This window comes from Lipotes vexillifer, unplaced genomic scaffold (genome assembly GCF_000442215.2).
Source record: "Lipotes vexillifer unplaced genomic scaffold, Lipotes_vexillifer_v1.1 scaffold2519, whole genome shotgun sequence".
Taxonomy (NCBI): Eukaryota; Metazoa; Chordata; class Mammalia; order Artiodactyla; family Lipotidae; genus Lipotes; species Lipotes vexillifer.
In genome coordinates, this window is record NW_006775705.1 from 70,293 (window position 1) to 92,498 (window position 22,206).

The following is a 22,206-nucleotide window of genomic DNA, read 5'->3' on the forward strand; positions in this document are numbered from 1 at the left end:
TTCCCTACATTATTTATTAAAGAGACTGTCCTTTCGCCATTTGTTGTAAACTAATTAACCCACGATAATGTGTTGGGTTTTTTCCTGAACTCTCTATCCTGTTCCATTGATTTATGTGTCTGTTTTAATGACAATACCACCCACAGTGCTTTGTACCAGTAATATAGTTTGAAATCAGGGAACATGATGTCTCCAGCTTTGTTCTTTCTCACATTTGCTTTGGCTAGTCAGGGTCTTTGTAGTTCTATACAAATTTTAGGTCTGTTTGTTCTATTTCTGTGAAAAATGCCATTGACATTTTGATAAGTATTGCATTGAATCTGTATATTGCTTTGGGTAGTGTGAACATTTTAACAATATTAACTATTCTAATTTATGAGCTTGGAATAATTTTCCACTCATTTGTGCCTTCTTCAGTTGCTTTCATCAATGTCTTTTAGTTTTCAGTGTAAAGACCTTATCTCCTTGGTTAAATTTTTCCTAGGTATTTTATTCTTTTGATGCAATTATAAGTGGGATTGTTTTCTTAATTTCTCTTTCTGATAGCCTGTTATTATTATAAAGAAATATAACAGATTTTTGCATATTGGTTTTTAATCCTGTAACTTTGGTGAATTTTTCTTAGTTCCAACAGTTTTTTGATGGAGTCTTTCAGGTTTTCTATATATGTCAGCTGCAAATAGTGACAGTTTTACTTCTTTTTTCCCAATTTGAATACTTTTATTTCTTTTTCTTCCTTAATCTCTCTGGCCAGGACTTCCAATACTATGCTAGATAAGAGTGGCGATAGTAGGTATCCTTCCCTTGTTCTTGGTCTTAGAGGGAAAGTTTTTAGCTTTACACTGTTGAGCATGATGTTGGCTGTGGCCTTTATTATGCTGAGACACATTTCCTCTGTATTCACTTTGTTGAGAGTTTTTATCCTGAAAGGAGGTTGAATTTTGTCAAATGCTTTTTCTGCATCTATTGAGATGATAATATGATTTTTTTATTCTTCACTTTGTTAATGTGGTGTGCATGATATTGACTGATTCACAGAAATAGAACCATTCTTGCATCCCTGGAATAAATCCCACTTGATCATGATGTATGATCCTTTTAGTGTGCTGTTGAATTCGCATTGCCAATATTCTCTTGAGGATTTTTCCACCTATATTCACGAGGAATATTGGCCTGTAATTTTCTTTTCTTGGGGTGTTTTTGTCTGGTTTCGATATTAGGATAATGCTGGCCTCGTAAAATGTGTTTGGAAGGCTTTCTTCTTCTCTTATTTTTGCAAGAGTTTGTAGTGCCTTTTTGTATTTTTTTATATTTTTAATTTTTCACACATTATGTCTATAATAATAAATAATATTTAAAAACTAATAAATTGGTAATTTAAATAATTTCTTAACTCATACTTTTAAATTTTAAACATAATAACCATCATTAAATATTAATCAATATATATTTAGATCTAAAAGGCAATTATCTTTTTCAGTATAATCATATGGGTTCTGATACAACTGTTGTCACTCAAAAAATTTTCCAGTTGATTGGACTGACCAATGCTGTAAGTGTTTGCTTTTGCATTTGTTTGTATTACTTAAATAATTCTCAGACTTTTTTTATGACCCTGCCTGAATACACATATTGTGTGAAAGAGGGCAAATATATAATCATCTTAAGTTTCAGTTTTCTAACTGTTTAATTGGAGTAATAATAATTGTAAATACCTAATTAGGGTTTTGTAAGGCTTAAATTAAACACTTGACATTGGGTTGGCTTAAGCACAAGCATATCAAAATGCTACTTATTACTTGTTTTATTAGTGATATTTATTACTTGCTAATAGAATTTATAAGATCCAATCCGGATTTACAGTTTAGGTTTTTAATATTTACATCAGTATAGCGTTTATTTTTGCAGATAAATCCCCAAATCTATTTAAACCACATAATTTGAACATATTTTCTTTATGTCTTCTATTTTAGATTTTTGATTCATTTAATATTACAATAATTCTATCTTCATTAGAGCTTTGGATAGATGAAAATAAAATTCAGGTAACTGGAGATGCCAGTGAATTATTACACAGATTTTTAAAATGGAAACGATCTTATCTTGTTTTGCGTCCACATGATGTGGCATTTTTACTTGTGTAAGTATATCTTGGCATTACTAAATCTTATATATTAGGAAGCATATGTAATTTGACCTGATTTCTGACAGTTGACAGGCCCTTAGGGAAAAAAGTCTTGTGTCATTTTTTTATATACAACATCCTGTGAATATTATTTTTCACAACACGGGTTTTATAGCAGAATTACTAATATAATTACTCTGTTAATTGACTTAGAGCTAAAACTCACTTCAATCTTATTACCACGTTTTCTTACCTTGAGTATATAACATATCATTAAATGTGCCTAACTATACATAAAATATTAACAATATCTGTCTGAAAAAATATACCTGAATTCTATGAATATAGTAATATGGCCTTCTTTTAATGCTTTATTTCCATAAAATCAAAACAAAATAGTGTTGAAATGGAAACATTATTGTACATTTCAATATCTCGGACATACTATATTCACAGTGAGCTGCACTTTTAAAAATATAAGCCTCCCTTTCTATTTAATAATCTCTTTGTTTTTCTCTTATCAATATTCAGAACCTATATGTATTATATATTATCATATTATGTAAAAATCATGTATATAATTATAAAATTATAATCTTTTAAGTTATTTTTTGTCCCACAAATATGCATGCCTTTGCATGGCTAGGGCAGGCTAATTCTATCTGATTAAGGGGAGACTTCAACACATAAGCTTACTCTGCCCATTTGTCAACTTCATTGGCTTAGCTTTCTACTTTTAAGAAATTTTATTTATTTTTATTATTTTTACGTTATAGGAATCAGTATAATTTTTTTAATTATATAAAAAAATCTTCATTATTCTCTAAAAATCCGTATGATAATACACTTTTTATTATTTGTTTTTTAAATCTATTTGCAAAATAAGCAGACACGTTTAGTCCATTTCTATGCTTTGTTATCCCAGTGTTAAAGTGGAAATATCTATGAATTTGTTATATAAGTATGCAAAACAAAAAATATTAGGTAAATTTGATATTAATTGTTCTTAATTTTGCAAAATTTTATGATTTGCTTCTTTTTTAAACTTAAGTTACAGAGAAAAACCAAATTATGTTGGTGCAACCTTTCAAGGGAGGCTGTGTGATAAATACTACGGAGGAGGTGTTGCTCTGGTATGGTATGGTTTAAGTGACTTGGCTAAGATGTATAAGTACGATGCTATTTAGAGTAATATACAATTAACTATTTCTGTATTTTATTATGGCTAAGTATATTAAAATTTGCATAATGATTCTAGGGATCTTTGTTCCTGCTGCTGACAGAAATGTGTGAACTATAAGAAGTTTAACTTAACACATATAACACATATAACACATTTAACTTAATACATATAAAATTTTTACAATTTTCTTCTTGTGAGTTCAAATTATCCTCTTTTAGAAAGTTAAGGTAGTGATCTATTTTATAGTCTTATAAGATGCTCATAAATTTTTAATATACTCAATATTTAATACCTAATTTTAATTTCAAGCTTAGATTTTGAGCATTTTCTTCATTATGTAGCTGATTCAATTATGAAGCAAGTTAAATAAAACTTTTGAAACTATTTATCAATTGCCGCAAAATGCTTCCTGGGACATAGGTGAAGAAAAACAGAATCAAATGCAATAATTGGCATTTCTATCTTAGTAGAAAATCTTGGTGTGCTTAAAGTTGGTATGTTTTTGCTCCTATTTCACAGCACTTTGGTTATTCTGAAGTAAAAAACTTACCTTTTTAAATTTTTTGTGTGTTTGTACGAAATAATCTGGAGATTGAGGAAGGCTAAGTTTAAGTGTTTGTTTAAGTGCACAAGTTAAGTGAAGATATAAGAAGATGAGTCAATTAAATGGCGACCAATTTCATCTTTAAAACTCATAATTCATGAAAATATGGCTTATCTTTTATGGGAAAATCATTACCTAGTCTCAAAAGCTAGAATTTGGCTGATTTACCCAGTCATATGCAGCACTGAGAAATCTTAAGACATTCACCTGGAGCAGGCTTAGCTACCAGGTGGAAGGAAATCTCCTTGTTTACTGAAAAAGAGGGCAGTGGTCTCTGTACTGAAAGGAACAATCAGAGAAGAACTCTTCCTGTATTCTTCTTTCTTATTCTCCACACTTCACTGGGGTAATCATTGCCGAAACTTTCGCTGGAAAAATGAGCAGTAGCTGATGTTCACAGGAATATGATGTTGAAAAAAACAGGTGAAGCTCTGTCCTCTGATATTTAAACATCCACCACCCTCCCTATCTAATCACCCAGAGCTGTGGAATAAAATATAGGAAACATACCTCTGAAGCTGCTTCTTCCTAAAACTTATGGGTGAAACCACAACCCAAGTAGTTTTGGGGTGAGTAAAAGCAAGTAAATATAATCAGCAGGAGATTTTTTATGTCTGCAGCTGTTTGCCCTTGGGTCATCCACTTATCTGTCCTGACGCAAGTTCACTCACAAGGACAGACACAAATTAGTTCTTGGCAGCACGAGTTTTATACATTACATACTACCAGACACATTATCTGTTGACCTCAGTTCATGGACTATACAGATCACGGGTATTAAACTTCCTCAGAAAAAAGCACACTACACAACATTGACCACTTGAAGCAGAACTGTGAGTAGTTGTAGGCCAGGAATGTCAAACAAAACAAAATGTACAATATCATAGAAAAGGACTAGTTAGAAACATTAGATATGAACAATATCAAAATTATAATAAATTGCATGAGGGATACAATTGATACATATGGAGATAAATTATCAAATTAGGACCTCTCTCAGAAGACATCAGAAAAGTTAAAGGAAAGATAAAATTAAGAGACATGGAAGATTAAAGTCAAAAGAACAGTTCTAAAGAAAAAATGGAGATAATTTCACAGAATGACAGTCACAGAACACTGTCTCCAGCCACTACCAGATCAAAAAGGTGCCTACACCAGGAAATCCCTCCTGGAGTCGCCCCATGATCCCTGGCAGGAGGGGAAGAAAGTGGGTTGTCTGGTGAAAAGGACACATGGAAAGCCAAAAAAGAAGAGATAAAAATGCATACCAACAATAAAATGAAAATATCAAAGGAAAATTGTTATGTTTCTAAAAAGAAATAAATCATATAACAATGAAGACATTCAACAGTCAGAAAAGCCAAACTGGATGCAAAAAGACTTTATGCTTAAAATATTGAGCTAAAAGTACTTTGAAGGCATGATTCATATCTAAAAATAATTCATTCAAACAGAAGGGACAAGAAAAATACTCTCAGGCACATAAGTCCTCAAAAGACTTGCCAAACAAAAGACTAACATTCAGAACATATTTGTAGAAATTACTTATATTTATGAAAAGACACAAGGATTATGAAAACTAAAGAGAATAAATGTTGCTGAATTTTATCATTACCTTAAAATGAAAATACCTGGGTTGGGGTGTGTGGCAAAGAAAGGTATGTCAATACTAAACCAGAACTCATATTCTATGATAGTGTAGAGATGGTTAAGGGAGAGATAAAAATGACATGAAAACATATTATAGAACTTGTCTTCTTAAGAAAACAGTAAAGATATTGGTATGTTTTAGAAAGAAGTAAGGGTATATGAAATGAATGTTGGTCTTAAGAACAAATAAGAAGAAAACTACACCATATAATAGTCTAATGAAAGAAATGTAAAGACAGCCAAGGAAGAAGAAACTTAAAAACAATAATGTAAAATAAAATGAATAGAAAATAATCAAAGGAAATGTTTTAAACATACCCTAATATAATGACAATCATGTGAATGTAAATGAATTAAACTCACCAAGTACGAGATGGAGTCTCTGATGGATTTTTTTTAAAAATTTAAGTTCAAACATTAGGTCTTTACAAAAAAATACATTAATAGGGCAAAGTGAAGGTGAATATAAAATAATAAAATATACTTTGGTTAAATAAGAAGCAAGTAAACATGAGAAAATGGAATTTAGAGTAAAATTCTATAGATAGCACTATAGATAGCAAACAGGTGTAAAGTGTTTGTAGCTTTTTTTTTTTTTTTGCGGTACGTGGGCCTCTCACTGTTGTGGCCTCTCCCGTTGCGGAGCACAGGCTCCGGACGCAGGCTCAGTGGTCATGGCTCACGGGTCCAGCCGCTCCGCAGCATGTGGGATCTTCCCGGACCGGGGCACGAACCCGCGTCCCCTGCATCGGCAGGCGGACTCTCAACCACTGCACCACCAGGGAAGCCCCTGTTTGTAGCTTTACATGTAGAAGTTTTGCAAATATTTTGTTTGATTATTCCTAGGCATACCAGTAAATTCTATACTGTTTGATGATATTAGTAAATACTATATTTTAAGTATAATTTATGAGTTTCTGTTATGTTGAAAAACAATTGAATGTTATACACTGACTTGTATACAATAATATTTCTATATTTATTTCTAGTAGTTTTAGATTTAAATTTTTCTGTGTCCAACTTTGTCATATGTGAATAAAAACAATTTTATTCTTTTTTTTCCAATATGTCTATCTTTTATTTTTTTTTAATGTTTTTCTCCTATTGAATTGTCTAGGATCCCAAGAACAATTCAAGTTGAACAATGTTTAACTGAATTCATAGTAGACATTTTTGTATCATTCCTGATCTCAAGGAAAAAACTCTCAATATTGTACTATTAGGTATCATGTTCATTCTGGTTTATCATAGACATTCTTTAATGTAATAAGAAAGTTCAATTCTATTTCTAATTTTCTAAACTTTAAAAAATGTATTTTATTTTTTTATCCTGTCATTATTTTTGAAGGAGAATTAATTCCATTTAAAGTTATATGAATTTTTTTCTGAATGTCCCATTTTGGTAACAGAATTTTTAATTATAGCTTCATATGTTTATATTGATTTTGTTCTTACTTTATTGAAATGTTTTCTCTTTCGTATAGAATTCAGTTTTCTTTTACGATATTGAAGAGATGTCAGTGCATTCCTAATCAAAATCTCAGCAGGCTTTTTGGGGTAAAATTGATAAGCTTATACTAAAATCTTATAAATATAAAAAAAGAAAATAGATAAAGCAGTTTGGAAATTGAGGAAAAGTTGAAGATATAAACTTTTTATAAAAGTATGATAGTTAAGATATTGCAGTGTAGATAAACTGATTAGGCAATATGTCAGGCAGAATATCAGGCAGAATAGTTAAGGATATTAGTATCTAGTGAAATTTGCAGAAAATAAACCTTTAAATCAGTGAGCCAATTATCCAACCTAAAAGATGTGGAAAGATGGAAACAACATTGCCCTAAAACATGTTGAACACAGGTAATAGTGAAGATAAAAGCAGACATCAAAGAAAGACAGATGATCGGTAGGACAGAGATATTCAAAAAAGATATTAGGCCTTTAAAAAATTAAGAACAAAAATATTTCTGGCAAAACTATTTTTATAAGACAGAGTAGGAATATATTAATAAAATTACAAAAGTAATGGAGAACTACTACAGATATAAATAACATTTAAGAGATAATAGAACAATTTATAACTTAATAATTTATAACTTAAATAAATTTGAAAACTTAGACAAATAGTATATTGTTAATAATTTACTAAAAGTTACAGAAGAAGAACTAGAAATTCAGAATAACACCAAGCTATTAAAAGAATTGATATATTATTTTAAAATCTCACAAGGGGAAAAAACCAATGCTTTTAGGAGCACATTCTACACAATTTTGAGGGAACCAATTATTTCAATCTTATATTTGCATTTCCTAATAAGAAGACACATTAGGAGAATATGATAAAAATTGATGGGATGTGGGGTAGGCTATTTTAGCTGGGGTGATCAGAGAAAAACTTTGAGGAGAACGTTTTTAAGAAGAGGAATGAATGATGGTCTACAAAGGCAGTCATTGCAAGACCTAGGAAATCAGAACCCATGAAAATGATCATTAAATTCAAGGCTTTCAGATGGAAATGAATATCAAGAACAAGATGGTTGTGAAAATATTGATTGTCGAAGTAAGCAACAGACTAATCATATACAGCCTCATGGATCTTGGTAAATCGTTTTGGATTTTATCCTCTTTGCAATGAAAAGGCACTGGAAGTTTTGAAGCCAGAGAGAAATATTTCTCTGGTTACCTTATACAAAAGTGATCGTACAGGGGTGAGGATCCACAACAAGGAGACCATATAGGAGACAATTGCAGATAAATGGTATTAACTGGTGTTTTATCTGGTATATATCATGAAAGCAGAACATATAGGGTTTGCTAACTTACTGGATACATGCCATGAATGGCATGGCAACAGTGATTATGCTCAAGATTATTCTTGAGAAGCTAGGTAGAGGAAGGCAGGGCAGCTGGCTTTGGAGGCAGAGGGGAATGTAAGGGTGGAAGCAAGTTTCATTTTGAACCTGAACCTGTAAAGTTTGAGAGATGCTTGTGGTGGTTAATTTTATATGTCAACTTGGAGGGGTTTGATGAGATTAATATTTAAATCAGTGAAATCTGAGTCAAGCACATTGCCCTCCATAATGTGGGTTGGCCTCTTGAATAGAACAAAAAGTCCATCCTCTTCAAACAAGAAGAAATTCTTCTGCAGAATACCTTCAGGCTTCATCTGTGCCATCTTCTCTCCTGTGTGTCCAGGCTGCCAGCCCACTCTGCAGATTTAGACTTGCCAGCCCTCATAATTGTGTGAGCCAGTTCCTTATAATAAGCCTCTTCGTGTATAATATTCCTTACCATATGTGTGCTATTGATTCTATTTCTCTAGAGAAGCCTGATTAATACAATGGCTAATAATGAAACATAAATATATATTTAAATATTAAAAGATAGGTACAAGATAGAGTTGATGATGATGAATAGATGAAAGATACATAGATAGACAGCTTTACGTCTCCTTGCTCCAGCACTACCTTGTCTTAATAACTATAGTTTTATGGTAAATCATCGAAAATTATAGTGTAAACCCCACTACCTCTTCTTCAGACTGATTTAGTTTTTCTAGGTTTTCTGACTTTCTCTTTTAAAATCAGCCTGTTAATTTCAACAAAAACTACTGGGACTTTGGTTTTGAATTGAATCTTTAGGTCAATTTGACATCTTAACAATACTGATTGTCCATGAAATTGATAAACGTGTGCTTTTTATTGCTTCATATAATGTAAGCAATAAAAAGTAGTACTGCTATACTCACCATTGATCTCAAAAACTGTATGTTGGGCAAAAGAAGCCACAAACAAAAGAATCTTTACTTCGTATGCCATTTTTCTGAAGATAAAGTGTAAGAAAGATAAACCATATTGTTAAACATCAGAATAGAAGTTAAATTTTGTGGAGAGATAATTCCTGAAAACTTGCTGGAGAGAACTTCCTGAGTGATAAAAATATTTTGTATCTTATTCACTATAGTGGTTGTGTAGGTATGTGTCACATGCACACATACATGCACTTCACAAATATGTGTGTATATATGTATGCACAAATAATATGTATAAATAAAGTATGAATGTGTGTATGTGTGTATATAGATATTGTATATATACATATATGTATGTGTATGTATATTTATATAAAACTGAATCAAGGCACTTAAGATTTGTACACTTGACTTAAGATAAAATTATTCAAAAAGCATGAAGCCATCATACAGAATAAAATGTTATTAGTAATTTCAAAGGGACAGTAATCAAAAGAGATTTTTTTAAAGTTTTAATTTCAGCTATTAAAAATTATCAGGTTGTTTTCTCTTTATAAGTTTCAAACTCATGCATAATGCTACAGAAATTTTAACCCTAAGAATAAGAAAAAGAAGACTATGTCACCAAAGGAAAATTAATGTATCAATATTAACATAAAACAGCAAAATGTTTTTCAAGTAAAACAAATATGAATTTTAAGTGATTCATTATTTAGGATGAAACATACTTTGACTATCATTATATGAATAAACCTGAACTCATGTGTACCTAGCTAAATAACTCTAAAATAAACAAAGCAATAATTAATCTCTCAGAACAAAATTTAGAAAATTTAAACACTATTGATAAGCTTTGTCTGAAAGGCCTATGTAGAATCTTGATTCCTAAATTAGAGACTACAAAACATACATGGCAGACACATTTATAGAAAATGACCACATGGTACACAATAAAGGAAGTCTCAATACTTACTTGTCAGGAAATTTCTCAGCCTAGTGATTGGCACATAAGAAGCCATAACAAACACCAGGTGCTGTTCTTGTTATTTGACAACTGTTGTCCTAAGCAGGCATTATTCACCAAAAGAAACTAGGCTGCTTAGTTGTAAATTTTTTCTAAAAATATTTTTAAAAACCCAATGCTAAATATAATTTTACTTTTTCCCTTATGTTATTTTCATAACAGAAGTAGTCATGACCATAACTTTTAGCAAATTCTTGTACTCCAGTCCATACATTTTTCAAGGTTTTCGTACTAGTCTGTTATGGACTAAGTTGTGTCCCCCTAAAATTCATATACTGAAGCCCTAACCCCCAGTGTGGCTGTATTTGGAGAAGGGGCCTTTAAGGGAGTCATTAAGGTTAAAGCAGGTCATAAGCCTGGGCCCCTAATCCAATAGGACTGGTGTCTTTGTGGGAAGAGGAGGAGCCAGCACACAAGGAGGGAGGGCCACTGAGGACGCAGGGCAAAGGCAGCCCTCCAGAAGCCTGGGAGACACACCTCACCAGAAACTGACCCTGCTGGCACCTTGAGCAACGTTCTCTGTGATATTGTTTGAGGGCAGCCCAAGCTGACTAATAGAAATAAGAGTGTCAGAAAGGGAGTGTAAAGAAATTCCATCTCAAATACAAAACCATGTCTTTGATCCTTTGATACAAGGAAAGGAGAGACCAGAACATATGCACTAATCAGAAGATAAAGAATAAAAGAGCAGTTGCATATTGGGATTTTATACAAATAACATGAAATTTTTTGGATGTTGTTATTTCCCTCTTATTGCGCTATGAGTGATAATAAGGAACAGGAGAGACGGAGAAAAAGAAGCAATTGTAGGGCTCCCCTGGTGGCGCAGCGGTTGAGAGTCCGCCTGCCGATGCAGGGGACACGGGTTCATGCCCCGGGTTCCTGCTCTGTGCTAGATACTGCTAAAGGTTCTTTCCATCCCTTACCTATTTTAATGCTTAACAGTAACGCTATTAAAAAGATAGTACATTCCTCAGTAAGTGAGAATTTGTAGAGAGAGGTCAATTAACTTCACCAAGACCACTTTGGAAATAGCACAACAGAGCCATGACTGAGCCTGTTTCCGATCCAGATCACATCTTCTCTTAACTCTATACTGTACATCCTCCCCCCGCACTTTACCACTGATTCACTCTCAGAATCAATTGGTTACTGGCAGTTTACACCAGACTAGGAACAGTGAGGATCCAGAGATTCTCCGGGTGTGAAGGGAGAGATGCTTCCTTTAATAAGAATACAGAACCCAAAACCTTCAAGGAGATTCTTTTGAAGGAGACCGTGAGGCCCTAACTCTCCCTCTCTCCCCTCTCCCCCTCCTCCCTCCCCCTCCCTCTCTCCCTCTCTCTCCTCCACCCCTCTCTCTCTGAAAATGGATGGTACATTCACCTGTGTTATTTTGATAAAGGGACCATTTATCAATGTGTACACAAGATGTAGGGACTTTGCATTACCTCAGGGCTAGTAATAAAGAAATGTAATTGTCCCCTAGGCTTGAAGGAAAGGACCATGTCAGTTTATTGGGTTATACATGGAAGGTAGAAACCTCTACTCAAGGGTTCAGACAGTCATAGGTACCCTGGAAGTGATGGTAATAAATACCCTGCTCTTTTCTCACCCTTTCCTCCCAATTAGACCAAATCAAGGTGAGAGCAGAGGGCAAAGGAACCCTTTGACATAATCCATTGGTAGAGTCCTTCTGATCTGGAGAGTAGGGTGGAAAGTAATGGAAAGTTGATTGAGAGAGGCAAACAGAAGATACCAAAATATATCCCTAGGAACCTATCTTGAAGTATAGTCATCAATGTTATGAGATATATTTGAAGGGATATTGTGATTTGTGGATTTTCCTTAAAAATTGTTTGTTTAGTATGGTCTAAGTGTGCTATAATAAGCATCTTACATTTGTTAAAAAGTGATAAAAGCATTTAGTTTTGAAAATAAAGTTTAAGCAACTGTGGAGAGTCAGCATTCTTATCATCAGTCATTATTACCATAATATAAATTAATTCAATGAGCTAATTTATGTTTTTTAATGCATGAGACAGCATATAAAATATTATCTCCTATAATTAAATTACAAATGAGCACAAACTGTTCATTTATAATTGATACTGTGTGTGTATATGTGTGTGTCTTTAAAGACTTTCTTTTATGAGTACAAACATGGTTATAGCTATTGTTACATATGATTAACAAGTTATTGGGACAAATATGTTCTTGGCCTGATGCCACCAAATGAACCATACATTTACATTTTTGTAAAATTTCACACTTCACTTTTCATATTTTCCTTATATTGATAATGGTACCTGTAACATATTAGGCCAACATGGATGGCACTTCTGTGATTAACATATCTGATGTCTCTATTCTATTTTATCATGTGACTATTTTTAATAATTACATTATACTCCAGGTAAATAAATTATCTCCTAAAATGTGAATGTATACATGTATGTATTTTTTCCCAGCACCCCAGAACCATAAGTCTGGAATCACTTGCAGTTATTATAGCTCAATTACTGAGCCTTAGTATGGGAATAACTTATGATGACATCAACAAATGCCATTGCCCAGGAGCTGTCTGTGTAATGAACCCACAAGCAATGTAAGATGCTTTGCTTTTATACGCTTTACATATATAGTTTATATGAAAATAAGTTTGGTGTATTTTGTTTATGAAAGTCTATGCTATTAAAATAATTATTAATCGTCGAACATAAACTGTGGCCAATGACCCCAGATCAAAATATGTATTCCAGTGCCCCTGCTGCATATCTCAATATTTCTTGTAATCTAATGCCACACTTGCTTTCTCATGTGACCTACCTCTACATTTATCACTGTTACTTGCATGATTTTATAATTTAATGCATGATTTGTTAAGCCAAATATGGGCTTGTGTTCGTTACACAAGAATGACTTATTACAGGAGGCCTTTTGCAGCAGTTATCATGCCTCAAAGGCCTACTGAAGTTTTTGCTATTATCCTCAGTATTTAGAATATGCTATGAGATTTTATGGAATTAGAACCAAATAGTCAGGAGATTTATGGAAACCATCATCCAGTCAGTGACTGGACCCAGTCTCTTATACTTTTTATTTATTTTATTTTTTTAAACTGTAACCCAAAAGTACATTTTATTTAATTTTATTTAACAGTACATTTAATTTCTTTTATATTATCTCTAATATTTTGCCTTTTTTTCACTTTCCAATTACTCCCCAAAGCACCTTAATCAATCAAAAAACTTAGCCTACAATCTTAATGAGTATAGAAATTTTTTTCATTAATTTTTTAACATAACTCTGATTCTTGTGTAGATATGAAAAAAATAGAAATTCCACTTAAAAATATATAATTATGGCCTGTATAAAATTGGTGGAATTATTAATACACATATAGAAACCATTCATCTGTGGAAATGCTTTTTTAAAAAGCTTAGTTTGACAAATTACAATCTTGCAAAAAATGCTTATTAATCATATCTTTAAATGCTTTGCATCATTTGAATAGCATTGCATGATTCTAAAATTTTGGACAACACAGACATTTTATTCATCATTGAATGGCAAAAAAATGATGTGAAAATCTACTATTTAAAGAAAAATCTGAATAAAGAGGGCATATTTGAAAAGGATTCATTGCTGTCTTTAAACTGGTGGGAAACATCTTCTAGAATTATTCATCTTTAATGCCTTTTGACACTATCACATTCAGTGATTTTGCACAGGATGGAGTCCTCATAGGACATATGCCTTTCTGAGGCAGGTGTCCTCAATCTAACCTTAAAATTTGGCTTATTAAATAGCAGTACTTAAGGAGTTTAACATGTTATTTTGTTTCTGTAATCCATAGAAAATACATGGCCCACACTGATTTTTTTTAACAAAAGACTGTCATTTTTCTGAGGGCTCACAATCAGTAGTCCATGTTTTATTCAGTCTATGTATCCAGCGAGTCAGACATGCTACCTGATATGTTTCCGAATTCCAACTTTCTTTGACACTTTAATATTTTAATTAGGAACTTTGTTTCTTTAGATACAGAAGCTGTCGTTATGAAACTGCTTTTTTGGTTCATTCGAAGGTAGCAATATATCTGAGCTTTGGAAACAATGACTAAGGAAAAACATGTTTAATAAAATACATTGAGATAGAACAGAGTATAGCTTTTTTTTTTTTAATTTTAAGTAAGATGAAAGTAAAAGAGAATATGGTAGTTTTCAGATACATCCACAAATTGTTGCTTCTTCTGCCTTCAAGAGGTAGAGTTTAATTTCCCTCCTGTTGAGTATGGGTTGGATTTGGTGACTTGATTTCATCAAATAGACCATGGTAGAATTGATGGTGTGTGACTTTCAAGGTTAGATAATTAAAGAGTTTGCAAATTTCTCTGTACTCTCTCTTTGATCAGGTGCCCAGGTTGAAGCTAGGTGCCATATCGTGAGGACAGTTTAGTAACTTTATATAGAGGTCCATATGGCCAGAAATTGGGGCCTCTTGCCAATAGAATGAAAGGGCAGATAAAAGCACAGCTGTAAACATTACTTCATATAACTTAAATTTATGGTTTCATTTAAGGCCAATGGTCTGCTCCTAGCTTTACAAAAGCTAAATGTAAGTATTATACAAGGAAGTTATATATCAGAGGCTCTATTATCAAGGAAAAATGGGAGAATAGGGAATGAGAACATCCAGCAAATATGTGCAAAGCTTCAAGCTGCAAATAAATTATCCAATTGGATATAATTATGATTGATAATCTCTTCCTAATGACAACATTAATTTCATTATCAGAAAGTGTACCCCTCTATAAACAAGTTCACACAGAGTAAACATCTTGCATTGCCTAGTTCTCAATAATATTAAAGTTCTATCAATTTTTCTCCTTTTGTTTTCTGGTATTTAGATAGAAATCATCTGAGTTGTTGGCAATGTAATAATAAATCTATTATGTATGGTTAATATAATTAAAGAGTATATTCAAACTGGATGCAACCACAAAAATCACCAAAATTGGTAGTTTGTCCAAAAATCTCTAATGTTTTTCATGGTCCTCATGCGAAAAACATTTTCCTGTAATAATCCACATGACTAGAATTTGAGTCTATTGCCTTAAAATTTAGTAATTTTATATTAGCTATATTTATCATTAGATTATAGACTTTTCTTCTGAGGCTAGTCAACTTACAGAAGCGACAGTTACATAAAAGTCTGATGTTTGATGTATTTTTAGTCATTCCAGTGGTGTGAAGATCTTTAGTAACTGCAGTATGGAAGATTTTACGCATTTTATTTCAAAGTCCCAGTGTCTTCAAAACCAGCCACGTTTAGGTTCAACATACAAAGTGGCAGTTTGCGGTAACGGAAAGGTCGAAGAAGGAGAACAATGTGACTGTGGGAATCAGGAGGTTGGTACTAATTTGGAAGATTACACACCAGAATTACATAAAAAATTATTAGTTAATTTTTATACTGTCACACTGCCATTTTACCTAATTTATCAAACTTCCTTTTCAACAAAGACCTTAAGGATGTATACTGGGATTATATTAATGAGCACACTTAAATATTGGTATATGAATTCAGCAGTTTGTAGATTATTCATACCGGTGATTTTCAACGTCTTAACCCTATAGCTCAGCGGTCCCCAACATTTTTGGCACCAGGGATGGTTTCGTGGAAGACATTTTTCCACGGACGGGGGTGGGAGTTGGTTCAGGTGGTAATGCGAGTGATGGGGAGTGATGGGGAGCAGCAGATGAAGCTTTGCTCGCTCACCCACCACTCACCTCTCGTTGTGTGGCCCGGTTCCTAACAGGCCATGGACCGGTACTGGTCCCCTGCTATAGGTGAGTTGACCTAGGTTTATACTTCCCCGCTTGAGCATACATTTCCTTAGTATGTCTTTTTTTTTTTTTTGGCGGTACGCAGGCCTCTCACTGCTGTGGCCTCTCCCGTTGCGGAGCACAGGCTCCGGACGCGCAGGCTCAGCGGCCATGGCTCACGGGCCCAGCCGCTCCGCGGCATGTGGGATCTTCCAGGACCGGGGCACGAACCCGTGTCCCCTGCATCGGCAGGCGGACTCTCAACCACTGCGCCACCAGGGAAGCCCAGTATGTCTTTTTTTTTTGTTTAGTTTTATTTATTTTTTATTGAAGTATAGTTGATCTAGAAGGTTGTGTTAATTTCTGCTGTACAGCAAAGTGATTCCGTTTTATATATATGTATGTATATATGTATACATATATGTTCTTTATTATATTCTTTTCCATTATAGTTTACCACAAGATATTGAATATAGTTCCCTGTGCTATACAATAGGACCTTGTTGTTTATCTGTTCTCTATGTAATAGTTTGCATCAACTAACCCCAAACTCCTAATTCATCCCTCCTCACCCGCCTTGGCAACCACAAGTCTGTTTTCTATTCTGAGTCTCTTTCAGTTTCATAGATAGGTTCATTTGTGCCATATTTTAGATTCCTCATATAAGTGATATCATATGGTATCTGTCTTTCTCTTTCTGACTTAACTTCACTTGGTATGATAATCTCTAGGTCCATTCATGTTGCTGCAAATGGCATTATTTCATTCTTTTTACGGCTGAGTAATATTCCATTATATATATGTACAACATCATCTTTATCCATTCACCTGTCGATGGACATTTAGGTTGTTTCCATGTCTTGGCTACTGTGAATAGTGCTGCTATGAACATAGGGGCGCATATATCTTTTTGAATTATAGTTTTGTCCAGATATGTGCTCAGGAGTGGGATTGCCGGTTCATATGGCAACTTTATTTTCAGTGTTTAGAGGAACCTCCATGCTGTTTTCCATAGTGGCTGCACCAGTTTATATTCCTACCAACAGTGTGGGAGGGTCCCCTTTCTCCACACCCTCTCCAGCATTTGTTATTTATAGACTTCTTAATAATGGCCATTCAGACCAGTGTGAAGTGATACCTCATTGTAGTTTTGATTTGCATTTCTCTAAAAATTAATGATGTTGAGCATTTTTCATGTGTCTATTGGCCATCTGTATGTCTTCTTTGGGGAAATGTCTGTTTAGGTCTTCTGCCCATTTTTCCATTGGGTTGTTTTGTTGTTGTTGTTGAGTTGTATGAGCAGTTTGTATATTTTGGAAATTAAGCCCTTGTCAGTTGCATCATTTGCAAATATTTTCTCTGAGTCCATTGGTTGTCTTTTCATTTAGTTTATGGTTTCCTTTGCTGTACAAAAGCTTGAAAGTTTGATTAGGTCCCTTTTGTTTATTTTTGCTTTTATTTCTTTTTTTTTTTTTTTTTTGCGGTACGCGGGCCTCTCACTGTTGTGGCCTCTCCCACTGCGGAGCACAGGCTCCGGACGCGCAGGCTCAGTGGCCATGGCTCACGGGCCCAGCCGCTCCGCGGCATGTGGGATCCTCCCGGACCGGGGCACGAACCCGTGTCCCCTGCATCGGCAGGCGGACTCTCAACCACTGCACCACCAGGGAAGCCCTATTTTTGCTTTTATTTCTATTACCTTCTATGATTTACATCAGAGAATATTTTGCCTATATTCTCTTCTAGGAGTTTTATGGTGTCGTGTCTTATATTTAAGTCTTTAAGCCATTTTGAGTTTACTTTTGTGTATGGTGTGGGGGGAATGGCCCAACTTCATTGATTTACATGTGGCTGTCCAGCTTTCCCAACACCACTTGCCAAAGAGACTTTCTTTTCTTCATTGTATATTCTTGACTCCTTTGTCAAAGATTAATTGAGCATAGGTGTGTAGGTTTATTTTGGGGTTCTCTATTCTTTTCCATTGATCCATATGTCTGTTTTTGTGCCAATACCACACTGTAGCTTTGTAGTATTGTCTGAAGTCTAGGAGGGTTATACCTCCTGCTTTGTTCTTTTTCCTCAGGATTGCTTTGGCAGTTCTGAGCCTTTTATGATTCCATATAAATTTTAGGATTATTTGCTCTAGTTCTGTGAAAAATGTCATGGGTAATTTGATAGAGAGGGCATTAAATCTGTAGATTGCTTTGGGCAGTATAGCCATTTTAATGATATTAATTCTTCCAAGAGCATGGGATATCCTTCCATTTCTTTGAATTATCTTCAGTGTCCTTTATTAATATTTTATAGTTCTTAGCATATAAGTCTTTCACCTCCTTGGTCAGGTTTATTCCTAAGTTTTTAATTTTTTTTGGATGCTATCTTAAAAGAGATTTTTTAAAATTCCCTTTCTGATATTTCATTATTAGTGTAAAGAAATGCAACCAATTTCTCTATGTTAATTTTATATCCTGCTACCTAGCTGAATTCATTTATCAGTTCTAGTAGTTTTATGTGGAGTCTTTAGGGTTTCCAATATATAGTATCACAACCCACTCATATCAATGGACAGATCTTCTAGACAGAAAATCAATAAGGCAACAGAGATCCTAAATGGTACAATAGAACAGTAAGACTTAATTGATATTTTCAGGACATTACATCCAAAGAAAACCAGAATACACATTCTTTTCAAGTGCACCTGGAACATTCTCTAGGATTGACCATATCCAGGGCACAAAAGAAGCCTCAACAAATTTAAGAGCATAAAAATTATTTAAAGTATCTTTTCTGACCACAATGGCATGAAACTAGAAATCAACCACAGAAAAGGAAATGAGAAAAAAATGATTACATGGAGACTAAGTAACATGCTACTAAAAAACAATGGGTTAATGATGAAATCAAAGAGGAAGTTAAAAAATACCTTGAGGGCTTCCCTGGTGGCGCAGTGGTTGAGAGTCCGCCTGCCAATGCAGGGGACACGGGTTCGTGCCCCGGTCCTGGAAGATCCCACATGCCGCGGAGTGGCTGGGCCTGTGAGCCATGCCGCTGAGCCTGCACGTCCGGAGCCTGTGCTCCGCAATGGGAGAGGCCACAGCAGTGAGAGGCCTGCGTACTGCAAAAAAAATTAAAAAAAAAAAAAAAAAACCTTGAGACAAATGACAATGAAAACACAAACATACAAAATCTACAGGATGCAGCAAAAGCAGTCTTTAGAAGGAAATTCAGAGCTATACAGGCCTTCCTCAAAAAACAAGAAAAATCTCGAATTAACAATGTAACCTACCACCTAAAGGCATTAGAAAAAGGAGAACAAACAAAACCTAAAGTCAGCAGAAGGAAGGAAATAATAAAGATCAGAGAGGAAATAAATAAAATAGAGATTTAAAAATAGAAAAAAATCAATAAAATTAAGAGCTGGTTCTTTGAAAGAGTAAGCAAAATTGACAAACCTCTGGCCAGGCTCACCAAGAAGAAAATTGAGAGGACCCAAATAAACAAAATAAGAAATGAAAAAGGAGAAATAACAACCAATAGTGCAGAAACACACACACACACACACAAATACCATAGGAGAGTTGAACTATGAACAATTATATGCAAATAAATTCAACAGCCTAGAAGAAATGGACAACTTTCTAGAAACATACAGCCCACCAAAATTGAATCAAAAAGAAATAGATAATTTGAACAGGCCAAGCACTAGAAGTGAAATAGAATCTGTAATTTAAAAAACTCCCTACAAACAAAAGTCCAGGACCAGATGGCTTCACAGGCAAATTCTACCAAACATACAAAGAATAACTTACACTGATCCTTCTCAAACTCTTCCAAAAGATTGAAGAGGAGGGAACACTCCCAAAGTCATGCTATGAAGCCCCCATCATCCTGATACCAAAACCAGAAAAAGACACTACCAAATAAGAAAATTATAGGCCAATATCTTTGATGAATATAAATGCAAAAATTCTCAACAAAATACTAGCAAAAAAAAATCCAACAACACATAAAAGAGAGCATACACCATGACCAAGTTGGATTCATCCCAGGTTCACAAGGATGGTTCAACATACACAAATCAATTAATGTGATATATCACATCAACAAAAGAAAAGACAAAAATCATATGATCGTCTCAATAGATGCAGAAAATGAATTTGATAAAATTCAATATCGATTCATGATAAAAACTCTTATCAAAGTGGGTATAGAGGGTCCTTATTAGTTATCTATAGGTCCTTATTAGTTATCTATTTTATAGATAGTAATGTGCATGTGTCAATCCCAATCTTCCAGTTTATCCCTCCCCCTGACCCCTGCAAATAAACTTATGGTTGATGTCTTGGCTTTGGTGGACTCTGGGACTTCAGAAAATCCTACTATGAATATAGTCAAACCTACTGATATAAAGAGCACTGGGTTTAGCACATCAAGTGACAAATAAATGTTAAATAAATGAATGAATAAGTGGTTTTATTTTTTTCTGTTTGCCAACATTTAAGTTAAGCATCAGTCTGTGTATTATATAATATGTTGTCCTCATTAAAATATCTATTTAATGTAAATAAAAGTTGGAACATACTTCAGAGCATTTGATTTGCCTTCCAGGCTTGTGCAGCTCTGCCAGACTCATGCTGTAACCAAGCCACATGTACACTCAATGTTGGGTCAGCTTGTGCTGCTGGACCATGCTGTGATGCTTGTGCTGTAAGAGCCTTTTAAAAATTTTGTATTACCTACATTAGTAATGTTATCATTTTTTATAATATTTAAATGTTCACATTCTGCTTTACTCAATATCATTTATTTCACCCCACCAGTTTACAGCAAAAGGACAAGTGTGTAGGGCTTCCACTGATGAATGTGATCTCTCTGAATATTGCAATGGTACATCTGCAGCATGTCAAGAAGACCTTTATGTTCAGGATGGACATCCATGTGCAGAGAGTCAATGGATCTGTGTGAATGGAAAATGTATGAATGGGATAAAACAATGTTTGGAAATATTTGGTGAAGGTATTTATCATAATTTGAGTTTCTGTACATGTATTTTTCTGGAAACTGACTAACATACATATCTTTATATATATTAGAAAAGACAAAGGATATTATGAAATGAAGCTATTAATATGTCAAAAATATATTAACCTCTAGAGGTATAAAAATAGAAAAAGATAGTATCACCAGGAAAAAAAAAAAAACTGAAACAAAACTCAATCATTCCAATAAAAGAAAGTACTCAGAGAAATTAAGAATTGGTGTAAGTCAAGTATTTGTTTTATAATCTAAGATAAATAGAAGAAGAATAATATAATAATTAGAAACTAAAAACTAATAAATGGGAGGAAAACAAAAGCAATTAACATATTTAAGTAACCCAAAAGAAGGCAAGAACAGAGTAAATAAAAGAACAAAGGATATGAAAATAAATAGTAATATGTATTGATATTTACATACTTAGCAATTACATTAAATATAAAACCTGTGTTATATATGCAATTTAGGGAAAGGATGTAGCAAGAAGTGACGATGCAACTACAAGAAAAAGACTAGAAAAATCAAGGTGTATTGCATTGATGATATTTTTAAAGGCTTTAGAGTACAGTGAAACCAAAGACAACTAATTTAAATCTCCGCAGGAGAGAAACTTTGCCTATCTTAGGGAACAACTGACAGCCATTTATGTTCCTAGGAACATATGCAGACTCTGAAAGTTGAAGATCAAGCTTGGCTTAGCTAGAGATCTTCAAGAAAAAAGAAAGATAAAATAGAAAAGTTTTAGCAGATGGAATTGAAGGGGAGGGGCTTTCAAAACCATAGGCTATTTTCCCATGAGGTGTCCACATCTTTGGAACTTAAAAGCTGCCCAGAAACTTGGTCAATTTAATAGATTAAAAAAAAAAAATTTACAAGGCATTACGAATTTTCTTGCAGTCACAAGATGATCAAAGACCAAATGGTAGAGGAATTTTACCTTAAAAAAAAATCTTAGTCTTCCTCCAGAACCTTTTGCTACATTTTTTTTTTTTTTTTTTTTTCGG

The 22,206-nt window shown here is 33.9% G+C and overlaps 1 protein-coding gene across 3 annotated transcripts in view; it reads left to right on the top strand.

Moving 5' to 3' along the window:
* LOC103073643 (disintegrin and metalloproteinase domain-containing protein 2-like) overlaps positions 1 to 22,206 on the top strand; it is a 95,409-nt gene that overhangs the window by 50,828 nt on the left and 22,375 nt on the right. For all 3 annotated transcript variants that reach the window (XM_007450160.1, XM_007450162.1, XM_007450161.1), the window contains 7 exons: positions 1,481 to 1,552; positions 1,974 to 2,140; positions 3,177 to 3,258; positions 12,809 to 12,945; positions 15,577 to 15,751; positions 20,774 to 20,872; positions 20,986 to 21,181. In XM_007450160.1, the coding sequence (XP_007450222.1) occupies positions 1,481 to 1,552; positions 1,974 to 2,140; positions 3,177 to 3,258; positions 12,809 to 12,945; positions 15,577 to 15,751; positions 20,774 to 20,872; positions 20,986 to 21,181 (928 nt within the window). The remainder of the gene's footprint in view (positions 1 to 1,480; positions 1,553 to 1,973; positions 2,141 to 3,176; positions 3,259 to 12,808; positions 12,946 to 15,576; positions 15,752 to 20,773; positions 20,873 to 20,985; positions 21,182 to 22,206) is intronic.